Source organism: Eublepharis macularius, chromosome 7 (genome assembly GCF_028583425.1).
Source record: "Eublepharis macularius isolate TG4126 chromosome 7, MPM_Emac_v1.0, whole genome shotgun sequence".
NCBI classification, from domain to species: Eukaryota; Metazoa; Chordata; class Lepidosauria; order Squamata; family Eublepharidae; genus Eublepharis; species Eublepharis macularius.
In genome coordinates, this window is record NC_072796.1 from 111,810,342 (window position 1) to 111,827,788 (window position 17,447).

The 17,447-nt window shown below is 43.8% G+C and overlaps 1 protein-coding gene across 1 annotated transcript in view; it reads left to right on the plus strand.

The window, feature by feature from the left end:
- Positions 1 to 17,447, plus strand: part of VPS13B (vacuolar protein sorting 13 homolog B) — a 553,219-nt gene that overhangs the window by 248,458 nt on the left and 287,314 nt on the right. Inside the window, exon 22 of the mRNA XM_054984385.1 lies at positions 2,037 to 2,167. Coding sequence (XP_054840360.1) covers positions 2,037 to 2,167 — 131 coding nt within the window. The remainder of the gene's footprint in view (positions 1 to 2,036; positions 2,168 to 17,447) is intronic.

Consider the following 17,447-nt stretch of genomic DNA (forward strand, 5'->3'; position numbering starts at 1 on the left):
TTGTGGATCGAAAACTGGCTAATTAATAGGAAACAGAGAGTGAGTATAAACGGGCACTTCTCACAGTGGAGGGTGGTGAGCAGTGGGGTGCCACAGGGGTCGGTATTGGGTCCAATGCTTTTTAACTTGTTTATTAATGATTTGGAATTGGGATTAAGCAGTGAAGTGGCTAAATTTGCAGATGACACGAAATTGTTCAGGGTGGTGAAAGCCAGAGAGGATTGTGAGGCACTCCAAAGGGATCTGTCGAGGCTAGAAGAGTGGGCATCCATGTGGCAAATGAGGTTCAATGTAGCCAAGTGCAAAGTAATGCACATTGGAACCAAAAATCCAAAATATAAATACAAGTTGATGGGGTCTGAACTGGCGGAGACTGACCAAGAGAGAGATCTTGGAGTCATGATAGATAACTCACTAAAAACGTCAGCACAGTGTGCGACTGCCATAAAAAAAGCTAATGCTATGCTAGGGGTTATTAGGAAAGGGATTGAAAACAAATCAGCCGGTATCATAATGCCTCTGTATAAATCGATGGTGAGGCCTCATTTGGAGTACTGTGTACAGTTCTGGTCGCCACACCTTAAAAAAGATATCATAGCACTGGAAAAAGTACAGAGAAGGGCAACTAAAATGATTAAAGGGTTGGAACACTTTCCCTATGAGGAAAGATTGAGGCGCTTGGGGCTCTTTAGCCTGGAGAAAAGACGACTGAGGGGAGACATGATAGAGGTTTACAAGATAATGCACGGGTTAGAGAAGGTCGAGAAAGATGTGTTTTTCTCCCTTTCTCACAATACAAGAACTCGTGGGCACTCTATGAAATTATTGAGCAGTCGGGTTAGAACAGATAGAAGAAAATACTACTTTACACAAAGGGTGATAAACACATGGAATTCGTTGCCACAGGAGGTGGTGGCAGCTACAAGCATTGCCAGCTTCAAGAGGGGACTGGACAAATATATGGAGCAGAGGTCCATCAGTGGCTATTAGCCACAGGAGATAGATGGTATTCTCTTTGTGGGGAGGTGGTGCTCTGTTGTCTTGGTGCTGGAAGGAAGGCAGTGGGAGGGCTTCTGGTGTCCTGGCCTCACTGACAGTCCTTTAGATGGCACTGGATTTCTAGCCACTGTGTGTGACAGAATGTTGGACTGGATGGGCCACTGGCCTGATCCAACATGGCTTTGCTTATGTTCTTATGTTCTTAACCTTGTGTGAGATATTTTAATGGACTCATGTAATTTCTTTATTTACTTCTCTGTGTAGTAGGAGTGGATAATATAATTTTGGTGTAATGGTATAATTTTCTTTTGAGTTGATCAATGTTAATATTCAAATATTTATGTTGTAATAAAAGGATAAAATGGAAGCAAGGATTATCTAATAGTATTATTGTATACTATACCCATAACAAATATTGTTGAGGTGTATCTTTTGCCGGGAATTAAATGATCTGATACAGGGAAAGCTAAATAGATACCTAGGGCTTCTTACGTGCATACCTATATCTGAATCAGGCTTTACCAGAGTAATCCAGAACAACAGGAAAAGGATTGACATTTTCACAATGAAATTGCCATTATTTGTTGAAGGCACTTCACAGCTGTAAGGGTTTTCATTTATATTGGGCAGGAGCCATCAGTTTATTATGGTCCTGAAAAAGGATACCGTTGTATAAATTTAAGAATATTTAGGTTGGAAATTTGGCATAAGCAAAATCTGTGGGATCCCCATAATTTGATTGCTGAAAATATTGAATGAGATACCACTGCTGATGCAATTTCTCTGGCTAATTTAAGATGATGTCTCATTTTTACTTCTTGAATATTTTGTAAGAATTTGTTGGAGTAAAACAACTTTGTAAATGAAAAGCAGTATCGGAATATCATAATTCTGTATTTTCTGTTGTGTTCATTTGTTAGTTATCACTTGTTTTCACTGAATTTAGTCACTCACAACTGATTTTAGCTTGATTGGTGCGCTTAAAGAAAGTATAATGCATTCAAGAAGATTGGTTTACCATTTTTTTTTTTATAAAGAATCTCGGCCTTTATCAGTTCCAGTGAAAGCCATGCTGAGCTCTTCTGAAAGCTGCAACAAAAGTCCTGAGGAAAGAATGAAAGAATTTATTGGAGTTGTGTGGAATGCAGTCAAGCGCCTTACACTTCAGGTAAGATATCCAATATGAGTATGTGACTTGGTTCCCTTTCTTTTTTCCTTCCTGTTTTCAGTGTTACATTATGGGCAGTAGGGGTGTGCAGTTTGGTTCAGTATTCAGATTAAAATACTTAATTTTGGTTCATCGACGGTCTTCCTGTGCAGTCCCACATGGGACTGCGCATGCGCAGGCCTGCTGATTCCAGAGATTTTTATAGCTCAATACCTCCAGGGGGTGCCCTCGCCTCTCAGTGCGCATGCGCATCCATCTTTCCCACCGAAAACAGCTCCCTAAGAGGCGGGGCACCCCTGACATACCCTCGGGTCCTCTTTTGCCACCGATGAAAGAGGTTCATAGCTCTATCTGTCCATCTGAACTTCATCAGCAATGTTGGAACCCGCTCTTTGCAAGCGATGTGTGGCTTGCGACAGGGAAATGACAAGCTCGGATGGGCATTCTAGTTGCCTTTACTGTCTAGGCGAGATTCATAATGTGTAAGCTTGTAAGCATTGCTGCACCTTCACCTCGAAGGCCAGGACTGAGCAGGTGGGTAGATTACAAGCGTCCCTTTGGAAGTGTGCCATGGAGGCAACTGATCCAGTGGCTAAGGCACAATTTACTGCCTCGCCCGGTTCCGTTACCCGATCTGTTCCCACCTCTACGGGCTCGAAAACACCACATTCCCACTCTTCTCCAGCCCGCTTGGAGTCTAGACCACCTCCAGATTTGACACCGACCTCGGTCCGTCCTGCCTCAGAACCGACTCTGACCGCATTGGCTCCAACTCCATCGGGTTCGAAGATTCCTCAGATGCCTTTGATGTCGACAGTGGTCACTGCGTCCCCTCGGAGCCGTAGAGAAGACGTTCCTGTGAGAGCCTCCGTTTCGAAGAATCCCTGAAGTGGAACACCGTCGGATCCAATTGCCATCTCGGACTGACCTTCACCACTCCAACAGGGAGATTCTGCCCGGGTTCTGACATCGTCGGATCCGATATCAAGTTCGGGACCGGCCCATACAGATGGGGGAAAGAAGAGGAAACACCAGTCTTCTAAGCAGGATAAAGCTATACTAGAAGGTGTTCTCTCTGCCCAGAACCCTCCTGAAACATCAGAGGGGAACGGTTTTGAACTCCTCGGAGAGAGGCGCAACGGTTCAGGGGACCATCTGTCATTGCATAGTGCCCCTCGTTCCAGAAGTAGTTATAAGGAGGATGTGATCCTTGTAGACAAGCCCCCCACTCCATCGAGACAACCTCGATCATTGTGTCAAGACTCTTGGTCCTCTCGCTCGTCCCATAGTCGGAGAGAGCATTCTGGACACCAGATGAGCCCTTATTCTGGGAGAAGTTACTCGAGGGAATACGATATGCCTGAGAAACCGGTTCCCAGTCGCTTCTACAGAGAGGATTCTTATTACTCGGATCTCCATTATAGAAGAGAGTCTATATCTCCCTCCGTAAGGGCCCATTCCTATGTGGATTCAGGATGAACCCCGCACCCTTCAGAACCTGATGTCGAGCGTTTCAGGTCTGGTGATTCTCCCCTGTCGGATTCTCTGGATGGAGAGATTGACCCTATGGAGGATGCATCTCCTACAGATGACTTCTGGGCTTATAATGAACTGCTCCAATGCATGGCTAAGGCTTTTGAAATCGAAGTGTCTTCTGCGGAACCGAAGTTCACCGATAAGATCCTACAGTATATCTACTCTGGATCTACTCCTGCTATTTCCTTCCTTGTCATTGAAGGTTTTGTGAAGCTACTGACGGATCTGAAGTTAAAACTGGCATTGACTCCTGCCACGAATCGGAAGGTTGAAAATCTCTATCGAGTGACAGATGACCTCTGCCCCTTTTTGTCGATTCATCCTCCATTATCATCCTTGGTGACAGAGGAGATGCAATCAAAGCCAAAACAGGGATCTCTATCTGTCCCCTTGGATAAGGAAAGTAAAAGGCTAGATGTGATGGGGCGTAAATTCTATACCTCTGTGGCGTTTGAAGTAAAAATCACTAATTACTCTGCAATGATGGCTACATATCAACTCCCCTCCACCAGATCTTTGCTATCAGTGGTGGTCCTTCACCGGTACACCTGGTTGAGAACCACAGCCCTTCCGGCTGACACAAAGAAGAAAGTGGAGCATCTCCCATTTGAGAGTACCACCCTGTTCTCCAACAAAACGGATGAGTACCTCTTGAAGAAACGGACGGACAAGCTAACTGCTCGTTCCTATGGGGTGCTTCCACAACACCAACATCAGAGTGCATCACGCTCGCACTATAGATAGTTTCAGAGAGGTTGACAGCAGCGATTCATGGGTACGCTTACTGGAACCAGCAAGTTTATCAGAGCCCACAGTCCTCCTTTAGGACCAAATTAGAAGGCCAAGAATGGCGTGCAACATCAGCATACCAAGGACCAGCTTCAGCCCCATAAGCAATTTTGACAATTACAGAACTCTGACCTAGTTTTTGGGGTCAGGTTGAGTGCTTTCTTTGCAGAATGGTGTTCTATCACCTCTGATGTTTGGGTTCAAAAAATAGTTCAGTTTGGTTATAAAGTTAAGTTTTTGCAGTTACCTTACGACTCCCTGTGTTTTCTTCTGAGATGTCTCAAACAGGGATATTGACAGAGCTGTCTGCCCTTTTAAATAAAGGGGCTATTGAGGAAGTTACTGACCAGGATAAGTTCTTAGGCTTTTATTCTAACCCTTTTCTGGTGGAAAAGAAGGATGGGGGTCTTAGACCCATACTAGACCTTTGTACTCTCAATAAATTCATTAGGGTTCTTAAATTTAAGATGATTACTCTGCAGGCGGTCCTCACCCTATTGCCCTCTGATGCCTGGTTTGCGGTGTTGGACCTGAAAGATGCCTATTTTCACATCTCTGTCTTTCAGGACCATAAGAAGTTCCTTCATTTCTCGTATGGGAAACGTGTTTTTCAATATAGGGTTCTCCCTTTTGGATTATCTTCGGCCCCTCAGGTCTTCACTAAGTGTATGGCAGTGGTAGTAGTCCAGGGATGTTGTATTTTTCCTTACCTAGATGATTGGTTACTCGTCGGGCATTCAGCTGAGGATGTGTCAGAGACCCGCGCCAGCTGGGCTCTCTACCTGCAGATGATTCCTTCTCCTCCTCCGAGGGGCTGGAAGAGCCAGCAGGAGACTCACCCACAGCCCCTGAAGCACCAGATGGCGACCAGCAACCCGGCCCCTCAGCGCAGAATAGTGGAGGTGAGGGGGAGCGCAGAGAGGAGAGGGAACCGGCGCCTCGGAGAACCAAGCCTTGCGAGCCAGCAGCAAGGCAGAAGGCTTGAGCAAGAGAGGCGGTGTGGGAACGGAGGAGGAGCGCACACCTGCAAGCACAGGGACGGGCGGAACTGACTGCCGAAGATGAGGCGGGGCAATCAAGCGAAGGAGAAACACCTGGCCCTCTTATGCTGCCCTGACTTTATAATGGAAATGCTGGGCAGAGCCCAGAGTGGGAGCAACTTTGTTCACCACTCCTTGCGCTCAGCAGCTCACCTTGTATCCTGCCTTTGCTCGGATAGATTTCCTGTGTCCTGACCTCGGCTCCCTCCCCGACCACCTCTTTCCTGTCTCCGTTTGAAACTGACGACTTGGCTTTCAGACCTCTGTTCGGCTTTCTGACTCTCCTCTGCTTGCCCCCCTGATGGACAGACTCTCCAGCTCTTGACCTCAGTGTGTTTCGGACTCTTGCTCTCTGCCTTCTGCTCAGCCCAGCACCCGCCCAAGTGGGAACCCTAGCCCTGACCATGACACGATGTAACGAGACAAGTGTCGATTATCTTGTCCACTTGTCTCCATCTAGGGTTGTTTGTTAATCAAAAGAAGTCCAAACTTACCCCTTCTAAAGTTTATAGGTACCACTTTAGATGGTACAAAGAATGCAGGTTTTCTTCCCCAGGACAGGGCCGTGAAGATCAAGACTCTTGTTAGGAAGCTTAAGCTTAGGAAGCTTAAGAGATGCCGGTTCCCCAGTTGGCTCATTTCTTCTAAACCTTGTTAAGTTGTTTGGCCTCTACCACGGCTGTAGTACCGTTGACTAGGCTTCATATGCGCTCTTTTCAGCTCTGGTTCATCTCAGTTTTTTCCCCTGAGAGGGGTCCTCAACATAAGAGATTTAATGCCCCCAGAGAAGTTGTCTGTTCTTTAGACTGGTGGTTGGTTGATGCAAATCTTTTCAAAGGGACTCAATTTGGCTGTAAACACCTGCAGATATTAGTCATGACGGATGCTTCCAATTTAGGTTGAGGAGCCCATTGTGAGGGTTCTTACACTCATGGCGTGTGGGGTGAATCTGAACGTAGAGAACATATTAACTTGCTGGAACTGAGGGCTGTGTTCTATGTATTAATTTCCTTTTCAGATATTGTGAAGAACAGAACCATCCAGATTCTCACGGACAATACAACAACTATGTTTTACTTAAACAAGCAGGGAGGCACAGCATCTGTGACTCTATGCAAGGAGGCAGTGAGAATCTGGAATTGGGCAATGGATCATTCGATGTGGTTGCAAGTGGTTCATATCCCTTGGCTGTGCCAACCGTGGTTCCATGCTTTGCTGAGATTACACAGATGCACAAATTTCCGGGGGAACCAGACCTTTTACTGTGGAGAGGAATTTTCCACCACAGGATAGAGAAACTCAAACTGACAGCCTGGCTGATCTCTCAGGGTTAAGTTTTTCTTCTGATGTGACTCATGTGTTGCAAAATGCGAGGAGGTTGTCCACTCGCCAATCTTATGCTTTCAAATGGCAGAGGTTTACTAGTTGGTATAGGGAATGGAGTTTAGACCCCTTCACCTCCACCCTTCCCAAAGTGTTAGATTTTCTTTGGGGCTTAAAACAACATGGTTTATCCAACTCGTCAGTAAAAGTGTATCTGGCAGCTGTTTCTGCTTTTCATCCTCCAATAGATCGCAAAATGGTATTTTATCATCACACTGTGAAACTATTTTTGAAGGGTTTAAACAATTTGTTCCCTCCTGTTAAGGCAATTGTCCCTCAATGGTTGTTGCCTTTAGTATTGACCAGGCTCATGTCCAAGCCTTTCGAACCATTAGCTACATGCCCTTTACGTTTACTTTCTATGAAGGTGGTTTTTTTGGTGGCCATCACTTCAGCCAGGAGGGTGGGGGAGTTGGCTGCCTTGTCCTGCGAGCCCTCTTTTCTGAAGGTTCACGCTGAAAAAGTAGTCCTTTGAACTAAAGTGGACATTCCTACGGGAAGTTGGTGGGGAGACGGTTGTCATTGTCAGGCAAGCAAGCAAACAGACAGGCAATTTGTTGTTTTTCAAAACATATTTTATTAAACTGGAAAAGGTGAAGAGGTTCTCTGGGCATGTATCTTGCCAATGTCCCTTGGCTGGAAAGGGAGCAAAGGCAGTTTACGTAGCAGTCAGAGCCTCAAAATCCATCCCTTGTCCTGCCCTCACATGCAGGCTGCCTTGGGGAACTGCTCCCTGGGCTGGGCATGAATGCCACTCGTGGAAGATCACCGGGGGCTGGAACAGCCATGTTTCTTGGCCCCCCGAACAAGTTGCAACCTACCTGCAAGGGAAACAGACACATGTATGGCAAGGGACCCAGCCCGATCCAAGGTCAAGCCCAGTCTGCAACGTTCTAGGAGGGTGTCCATGGTTGGGGGCAGTGGTGGCAGGTAGCAGCTCCAATGTCACAGGTGCAGCCTGCAACCAGATAGTGCTTGACCCTCTGCTGAGAAAGCGCTCTGCTTTGGGATGGTCTTATCCTGTGAGGAAGAAAGTCAAGGGGCTGAGCACTTTCCATCAACAGGGAGTTACAAACACCCAGTCTACCCAACCTCCTGCAGCACTTCCTTCTCTGTTGGGAGAGGACCCGGCTGAGGGTCTGAACAGAGCTCCCAGATGGGTAGCTGGTGCCCCCTTAATAGCTGAGTAATGAGCAGTTTTCTGGGCAACTGCCTCCATGGCATGCAGGCACTGCCACTGACCCTCCACTGGCGAGCCTCACCTGCAAAGGCTGGTGTTCAGGAGGGTTCAGGTGAGGAGGGCAGTTGGCACAAATCAATGATCCAGAGTAGTCGCTGACCTAGCTCCTTCTTACCTGTCAGTGCTTCCTCATCCCTTCCCAAGCCAGGATTCCGGAGTCAGATAGCCTGTGAGAGGATTTTGATGGTTGTTGTTAGTCAGACATTCTGGACTTTGCTCTTCTTCCCTTGAGCGAGTGCAAAGTACGCCCTATTTTCCACTAAGTCCCCCCAATTCACTTGTGGCCTGCCACCGTGAGTGCCCACTCTCCCGCCTTGTGCTCTAAGTCCCCACGGCAGGGGGCTGTTGGGCTGAGCTTCTGGCTGCCTCACTACTTACCTGGGTTCATGGGCTGTGCAGCCGAAGGTTATGTAGGGTGCTTAGGGAGGTGATTGGGCATGGGGAGGAAGGCTCATACACCATGGGGGCACATGCTGATTGGTCCCTTGGGTAGTTGCCATCCTATGTCCTGTCAGGCCACGTAGGTGGGGCTGGGTGCTGAGAAGGGGGCTTGCATTTTTCTGGTTAATGGGCGCCTTTGGGCTACATTGTCTTTTTTCATGGCGTAACTTTCTGCCGCTGCAGGGGCTGTTCCTAAGCCTGGGGCAGCTTTGGAAGCTGAATAACTTGCAGCTGCCCCCCCTCTCTCTGGCACCAGCACAGGGACTTGCACTGTACTTATGCCTCCAGCTGCCAAGCGTGCCTGCTGGTGGCAACCTGTCAGGAGTAGCGTGCCTTGGGCAGCAGCCCATCAAATGGCCCACATAAGTGCCATTTACGCTGTATAAGCCTCAGTTCTCTCCCTGTGCACTTTCCTCCACCACCCTCAGGACTGCACTGTTAGTCTGCCTTCATTCATCCAGGAAAGGGATCCTTAGGCCTGGGGTGGCCACTCAAAAAACCTATTAAGGAGCATTTGTGGAGTCAAAATATGCCAGAGAACAACTACTTAACAGCTACTTAAATGCTGGTGCAAAGTGGAGTTGCTGTACAAAGTGCAGTTGCTGTACAGGCTCATATTGAGAGTGGCAGTCCTCCAGTATGTGGGTCCCGAGTTGTGAAGCGCTTTAAAAGTAAGCACCAACATCCTGAGTTGAATCTGTAAACATGAGTAACCACTACAGTGATCGTCACATGGGAGTAATATGTTCCCTTAGGCTGGCTTCTGATAATAAATGGGCAGCTGTGTTCTTCACCATATGATGTTTTGAATTGATTTCAAGGGCAACCTGAATTAAAATGTGTCCCAATAATAAAGTTTTGGGGTTACTGTTGTTTGGATCAGTATAACTGCATTGGCAATCTTTAGGTAAGAGGAAAGTTTGTGGTACAAATGAAGATGGAAGAATGCATTTGCCACCAGGTCTAGTAACTGGACCCACCCCTGCGAGGTAAGAGTGTCACACTCAACTGTGCCTTCAAGATCAAGCTATGGCTTAGGTTACATCTCTGGCCCATTCAGGTTAACAAAATTTGTGCAGTGTAAAAGGATGCAACACTTGGCTTCCTATGGTTAGCATTTCGGTAGCCAGATTAAGAATCTCATACTGCCTCCTTGCTGTTTCTTGCATCCTTGGACAAAATCTCCCTTCCTATTTTAACTACAGCCAAGCAGTTAATCAATAGAGGTGTTAACCATGATTAAGTATAATAGGATTTCTGAAACCCACTTTAAATTATGATTTTGAACGCTGATAAGCTTTATCTATAGTTCCCGCTGATACTACTGTGCTGCAAAACTGCTGTTGAGCAGGGATTTTGCTGGGGCTAAAGTGGGGAGGGGGCAGTCGTAGGGAGGATATGGGTATTCCCAAAGCTATCTTCCAATTTGCTGTCATTATTGGGGAACCAGTGTCACATCTCTGCCATCCTTTTATGTAATGTGCGTTCTGTTTCAAAAATGGCATAGCAATCTCTGAGTTCCATTGTCAGTTCCTAAATATAGAAATGCAAACCTGAAACTACTTAAAAAGCTTTGTCTGTCCATTGTAGTCAGTGAGACTTCTGAGGGTCTCAGAGAAAGCTCTATAACTGCGATCTAAAGTCTTTAGAATCTGCTTTGGCACCAATATTTGGGTACAGATTGACATGACATAGATATCTTAAGAGGACAAATATAGTAAAAAAATAATAATCCTCAGTTGTCAACAGATAAATCAGATCTTCTTCATGATTCAAAACCATGAAATGATTAATTCCTTTTATTTGAAGTTAGTGTTTAGAACAAAAACACCTGGAAAGTTTATTTTTGGAACCAAAGCTGGTATTTACTTAGCTTTGACCCCTTTTGCTCATGATAGTATTGTACATAACAGCTCATTTAACTGTGTTTCCTCTAAGCTGTTATGATGTCAATGAAAAACACTTCCATACAGAACTGTAATATGTTTTTTCTTTTCTTTTTTTCCTCTGTAGTCATTGAAGGGTTCAGTGTAAGCTTTGCACAGTGTCTTTTGGCAACTATAAGGTGGGGGAGGAAAGAATTCACTTTTCATGTGTTCTTGATATTAATAGTTGCTAAAATCATGAAGAAACATAAACACAATTATTTTTAATTGGTTGTTAATGCTCAGTTTCAACGAGAATAACAAGGCATCCACATTTCAACCAAATGAGTAAATCATGAGTAATAATACATTGAGTGCCAACCAAATAACTATCCTGGTACCCTTCAGCAAGATTTCTTCTCTTACTTGAATCTTGCTTTTGTTGGTCTTCTTGCTTCCTGTTTTTCATAGGTTTTAGATTCGTATTTTCTTCCTGTTTCTGACTTTTCCAGTAGAGCCTGGGGGTGATCTTGGATGCCTCCCTGAAAATGGAGGCACAGGTCACAGCAGTTGTCAGGTCCTCTTTTTTCCATCTGCGGCAGACCAGGCAACGTGTCCCTTACCTGTCAACCCATGACTTAACTACAGTGATCCAAGCAACGGTCATCTCTAGGCTAGATTACTGTAACTCGCTCTACACAGGGCTGCCTTTGAGCCTGACCCGGAGATTACAGCTGGTACAAAATGCAGTGGTGCATGTTATTACGAGAGTGCCAAATAAGGCGCATATAACACCATTCTTACGCGAGCTGCATTGGTTGCCAGTGGAGTACCGGATCAGATTCAAGGTTCAGGTATTGACATATAAGGCCCTGTGCGGACTGGGACCAGCGTATCTATGGGACCGCCTCTCCCCATATATTCCCCAGATGACACTCCGATCAGGGGACAAACATCTGTTGGTGGTGCCTGGCCCCAAGGAGGCCCGCCTAGCCTCGACTAGAGCCAGGGCCTTTTCAGTCCTGGCTCCCACCTGATGGAATGCTCTGTCTGCTGAAATCAGGGCCCGGCAGGACATACTATCTTTTCGCCAGGCCAGCAAGATAGAGTTGTTCCACCAGGCATATGGCTGAGGCTGGGCCTCCGCCGGCCTGGAAAAAAGAGATGTATAAAACCCTCCCTGTGAAGGCTGTCCACCATCTTGTTTTAAATGTGTTGTTTTTAATGAATTTGAATTTTTAACTGTATTTTAATTGTATTTTGATATGTTGTTATCCGCCCTGAGCCCACTTGTGGGGAGGGCGGAATACAAATTTGAAATAAATAAATAAAATAAGAATGTTAGAGTACGTGAACTAGCAGGCATGTAGGGCCCATGACATCAGACCTGTGTGCACAAAAGGTTACTCATTATTTCACCTTTTGATCCCTTTTCTTGGTTCTTACTTGCATCCTCCTCTGCTCCTATTAACCCTTATTTGCATTGTTTTATCTCCTAGCTTTTGACCGTCTTGTCTGATTTGCCCATATTAAGGATTCATCCCTTTGATGTGCTTGGCAGTTTGGTGTCTTGATTCCTCTCTCTGCAATATATCGCTAGCATTCCATTCTAAACCAGCCTTATTACTCTTAATCTGGTCTTTGAAATGCCATCTGATTGTACACTATATCCCATCAGAATTTTAATTGTTTAGGCTATTTATGCTTTACTGTTCTTCTAAGATTGGCTTCCAAAGCAACAGTTACATCCTTCACAATATAAGATGCTAAAAAGTATTTGTGAAAAAGAGGGCACGTTTCTGCGTCTGATAGCCTGCTTGATTAGTTTATTCCTTTTACACACTGATTGCTGGACCTTCAAAAGTAGAAACACAGTCAGTATTCCAATGATTATAATCTTGTTTTTTCTACGTGATGAAAGATGTTTCATCAAATACCGCAGCATCTGTTAGGCCCTGGTGGGAACACTATGAAGCCGGAGCTGAGCATGTGTGTGGGTGGGTAGGTGGGTGGGATCATATTAAAGGCTTGTCCACCATTCTCACCTCAGCCTTATAGCTGCTAGTGTCTGCTAATTGCTGGGCTTTGTGGGGTCCTTGCCCAGTGATAATGGCATATCTTCTTGAAGCATGGCTAAGCAAAAACAAACTGATCAGCACAGAGGACCACCCTTAGGAAACATTTGTTAGCTTTCAGGGCCTTGTCAAATGTGGAGAGGCTGATACTCTCAGTTAGTCCGGAGGGCATCTTCGTCCCAAGGATCCCAGTCTCATCCCTGCTGCCTGGCTTCTATTTAGTATAGGAACTGTAATAAGTAATAAATATTATGTAATATAATATGAAATATATTAAACTTTTTGTGGAGGTTTTTTGAGATTGTTTCCTTCTGACAATATATAATTCTCATTGAGTACATTTACCAAGCATATGTCATACAAAAGAAGCTGGCATAACATATTTCAAAGTATGAAATATGCTATGAAGTTTTAGTTCAAATACTGGCTGAAATATGATTCAGACCTATTTCTTTATTTATAACACAGAGATCGAAATTCAAGCTTGCATTACAGGTTTGTTGTAAAGATCACTGAGATGATGTAAGTCAAGCACTTTAAAAATGCTATATAAAATTATATAATGTCATGTTTTTCTTACATTTTCTGATTTTTTTCAGACAGAATTGGCTGTGCTTCATTGGTATGTTATTAGTGAGCGTTGCATAGCAAGCACAGCCCTTAACATAATCAAAATAGGAGGTGATTCTATTTCAAGAATTTGTAATAATTCCTTCTCTTTAATGCACAAGTATGTTCAGTATTGGCAAAAGAACGCGTTGCTACCAAAACTGAAATATGATCCTTGAAACAGAAAGGATGTTGCCATGGAAAAATGAAGTAACACTCAGTGCAGCTGTGATGCATTAATGAATAGGATATTTTTTTAAAAGATCATTTGTGTTTGGTGTGGCTTAGAGGGTCCCAACCAGATGGTTTCTATGAACAGGATCTGACCCCCAGCTTGAGGACTTCTTACTGGCAGATTACTTCATTTTCTTTCCCTTGGATTGTCAGATCCTTACATTAATGTAAGATTTACTGCTGCAGATTTATATTCAGTTATATAAATCAGTCACATTTCACATTAAATTCACAATTTTAGACATACAGTTTAATAGTTATTTTTAAAGTGTAAAAAGATTTATTTGATAGCTTTAATATATACAATAATGTAGCTTTAATGGTACAGGAATGTAAAGATATTTGTCTTACATATATTTTAAAGCAGTATTCTTATCAATAAAGTGATTGGTGAAACATTCTTATTATTTAATCCAACAACTAATAATTTTTTTTAGAAGTACTATTCTTTTCTTTAACTGTAATCTGCTTTGATAGATTTTCCAGAGGGCATATTCTACTTTGTGTATGTGAATACATACACAAACACACAGATGTGTACATGACAGCATGCAAATGAAGGTAGCCGGGCAGGGAGAATAAAATACACTACAGCTAGCAATCTCCCCCGTGCTTGCCTCTCTGTATCAAAATATAACAGAAGCCAGTGGGTGCAGCGAATACCATGGTGGACTAGGGTCTGGGAGACCCAGGTTCAATGCTCTTTCTGCTATGAGTTTTGTGGGGCAACCTAGGGCCAATCCCACTCTCTCAGCCTCACCCACCATGTAGAGTTGTGGTGAGGGTGAAATGAAGACAGAACCATGTGTGCTGTGGGATAAAAGTAAATAGCAGGGTATGTACAGCTGCAAGATCAGGAAGGCTGGGCTGAAAGCTTCCTTTGCTTGGTGAATAAAGTGCTCCGGTGCTTGGTTCTCCTGTGCTTGGTGAATAAAGTCTAGATTGTGCAGTTATCAGGATTTCAGCCATCTGGTAATGTGGCTAGCAAAAGGGAAATCACAGTATGTCTCCACTTCCTTCTCTATGGTGATATCGTTGCCCAAAAGTTTATGGTGACAAAGAAGGTGCAGAGTAAATCAAGTCCATACTGTTAGCGGTCAGACTTGCCCCCACAATATTAGAAGGCTTATGAATATGGTTATGCCATAAGCCTCTTCTCTGAAGCATTAAAACTACTGCCAAAGCAGGCAGGAATGTTGAAGCCAGATCCCAGCTGGGAGATGAAACATGCAAGCATGAGGAATGACAGGCCAGCTCACCCCCTCCCACACCCCAGAGATGACCTAAGGATCCTGATACAAAAAGGTCTTCCCTGAGTTCCTGAATTAATCACCACAACACACCCTATCCATCTCCCCTTAACCACTTTTCTATTCTTAGGCAAATCAGGGAGCTGGTAGCCTCACCCATCTATACTTTGTGGATCGTCAGTCATTATTGATAACTTTAGTTTCACCCAGGAAGACCTAATCAAACCTTCTTAGTTCATTGTCACACCCCAGAGTCAGTTTGCCCATTCACTGTCCCACTTTGGAGGCAGTTCGCCATCTCTTTGTCTCACCTCAGAGACAACTTCTCAATCCTTTGTCCCACCCAAGGAACAACCATGAAGTCTTTGTTTTGGGGGCAGAAGATGCCATCTTGCCCCTGGGTAGGATTCACAGTATAATTGGACTGCCCCTCTGTCATAGCTGTGTGCATGCTCTTGGATCCAGAATCCACCCTCAAACCTCCGAACGAGCTGTTTTGCTTTGACACAAAAGTCACTCAACACTCTCTCTCCCAGACGCTTTCTTCTGGATGTTAAATATCTCCTAATCCCTTAAACTCTGTCCAGCTTTCGCCACTGCTTTCTAGCTAGCTCTGAGTGTGTACTGTGTGTGTTTTGTGTGCTATTAGTTATTTTCAATAAAATCCCCTTTTGGTTGAAAGATCTGTCTGGCCATTGAAAGAGTTCTCTAACTGGGACAATCCTCATATACAATGGTAGAGATCCTTAAGTTACCCCCTCTCACTGCCTTCATTGCAGGCTAATTCCCCCTAACTTGCAAGGAGACCTTCCCATTGGGTAACAATACATCCAGATTTTCCTGAGATTTTTCATGCATTTCATGTTTGACAGTAAAAATTAGAGTAAGTACATGTCCATCAACTGTAGTTTGCCATCAGACACATTGATAAAAGTTGTGTCCAACTAAAATATTAAAATTACTGTGGTTTAAGTTGAACCTCAGTTTTTGAACATGCCACTTACCTTTTAATTATAATACATTACCTTCAATCTTTCTGATGCAATACAATTACAGAAAAAGAAATCCAAGCTATTAGTGTTCTACAAACTTTTATGTTGTAGGTATAAACAAGTGATGATTTGTAATGAACTTGTGTTGGGGGAAGGGGAGTTGTATGCTTTCCCTTCCCCTTCCCAAAGGAGAAAAGGATATGGGACAGGGAGAAGAAGTAAAGTTTGTTGCTTTCCTCCAATCTCTCTCATATTCCTTATCCCAGGGCCCTTTTGGAGTATAGCCATATCTCATTGAAAGATTGACTTTGTGAGCTATTTTATATGCATCTTAACTTCATAAGATGAAAGAGATGTACATTCTAACAGATAAAAGGGAGTTCTGTAAATGGTTACTTGTTAGTATAATGTTGAAAGACAAGCCCTGTTGGTTATATGTCACAATCATGCCACCAATTTCTTATAAACCAAAAATATATTCACATCACTGCAAACATCATTGCAGCAGGGTTTTGAATACATAAACCTGTGAAACCTGTAAAATACACAATTTCTTCTTTTTCCAGCTTAAAGTACATTCTCTACACTTGGATCAATAAATACTTATCAAAGATGTAATTAACTGTGTCTTTCAACTCCAGATAGCCCTAAAATTAGAAACAAACACAGACTACATGTGGCTATGTATTTATTTTCGCAAATCCAAATTATTTATCTACAGTAAATCTTTGTCAGCTTGTCTAAGCAAAACTGGAATAGAGATGAATATCTAGATACATCTAGATAGCGTTTACCAAGCAGGCACATTATTTACGTATCTCATTCTACATATCTTTAGTACCTTTGTGAGCCAATACTTGGAGAACAGTTTAAGAGATAGCCCAGTGGCTAGACATTTTATGTTTCAGCATTTTTTCCAGCTCTATATTGGATTTCTGCTAGTTTCCAAATTTATGATATCCTTACCTTCTTGTAATGTTTTATTTCATGTTCCAGTCAGTGAACCTATTAACTCATACTGAATAATCTGCCATGAGTCTCAGTGAGAAGAGTGAAATAAATAAAAAAGAAAGCTAAATTTCCCAGGGTTCTGAGGCATTTATCAGTTGTGCATTATGATGTTCCCTCATCCTTAGACAGAAGAAGTGGCACCAGAGGCGTTTTTAAAATTCAGAAATCGCTAACCATTTTATTTATTTTAGAAGGGAAAAGTCAGGTAAAATCAGGGGTTGAAAATGTATGAGGTAATTCAACACACACACACACAAACACACACACACACACATCAGAACATACACAGTCTTAAGTTCTTATGCTTTCCACAGATACTTAAATGCTCATGTTTGAGGCGTCTGTTCCCTTGTTTTTCACCACTCTGGTATACTTTCTTTCAGTATTCTGTCACTCTTGGCAGTAGGAATGCTGGTACCCACTTTCTAGTACCCCAGTCCTCTTCACACACCACTGCTTTCCTTCAGTTGTTAATTGACCCTGAAGGTCTCCACAGGCAGTTTCCAACCACACCCAACCAGGAATTTCTTCACTCTCCAGAGTTAAGTAGGGAAAATCTCCTTTTCCTTTGGCCCATTTGGGAGTCTGTACCTACTTCCCAAACTTCTTTGCCAATTTCCCTCAGTTCTCCTGTCAGCTTTAAAACTGCTCTGTCTGTAAGGACTCTCATCTCTCAACTCTTCACAGGTGACCTAACTCTCTGCCAGCACTGAAAAAAGACCCTCCTCTTTTCAGCTTCTGCTATCCAATCAGATGTCTGTCACTCCAAGCTCTCTGTTCTATGAGGGATTAACCCTTAATAGTTGCACAGGATT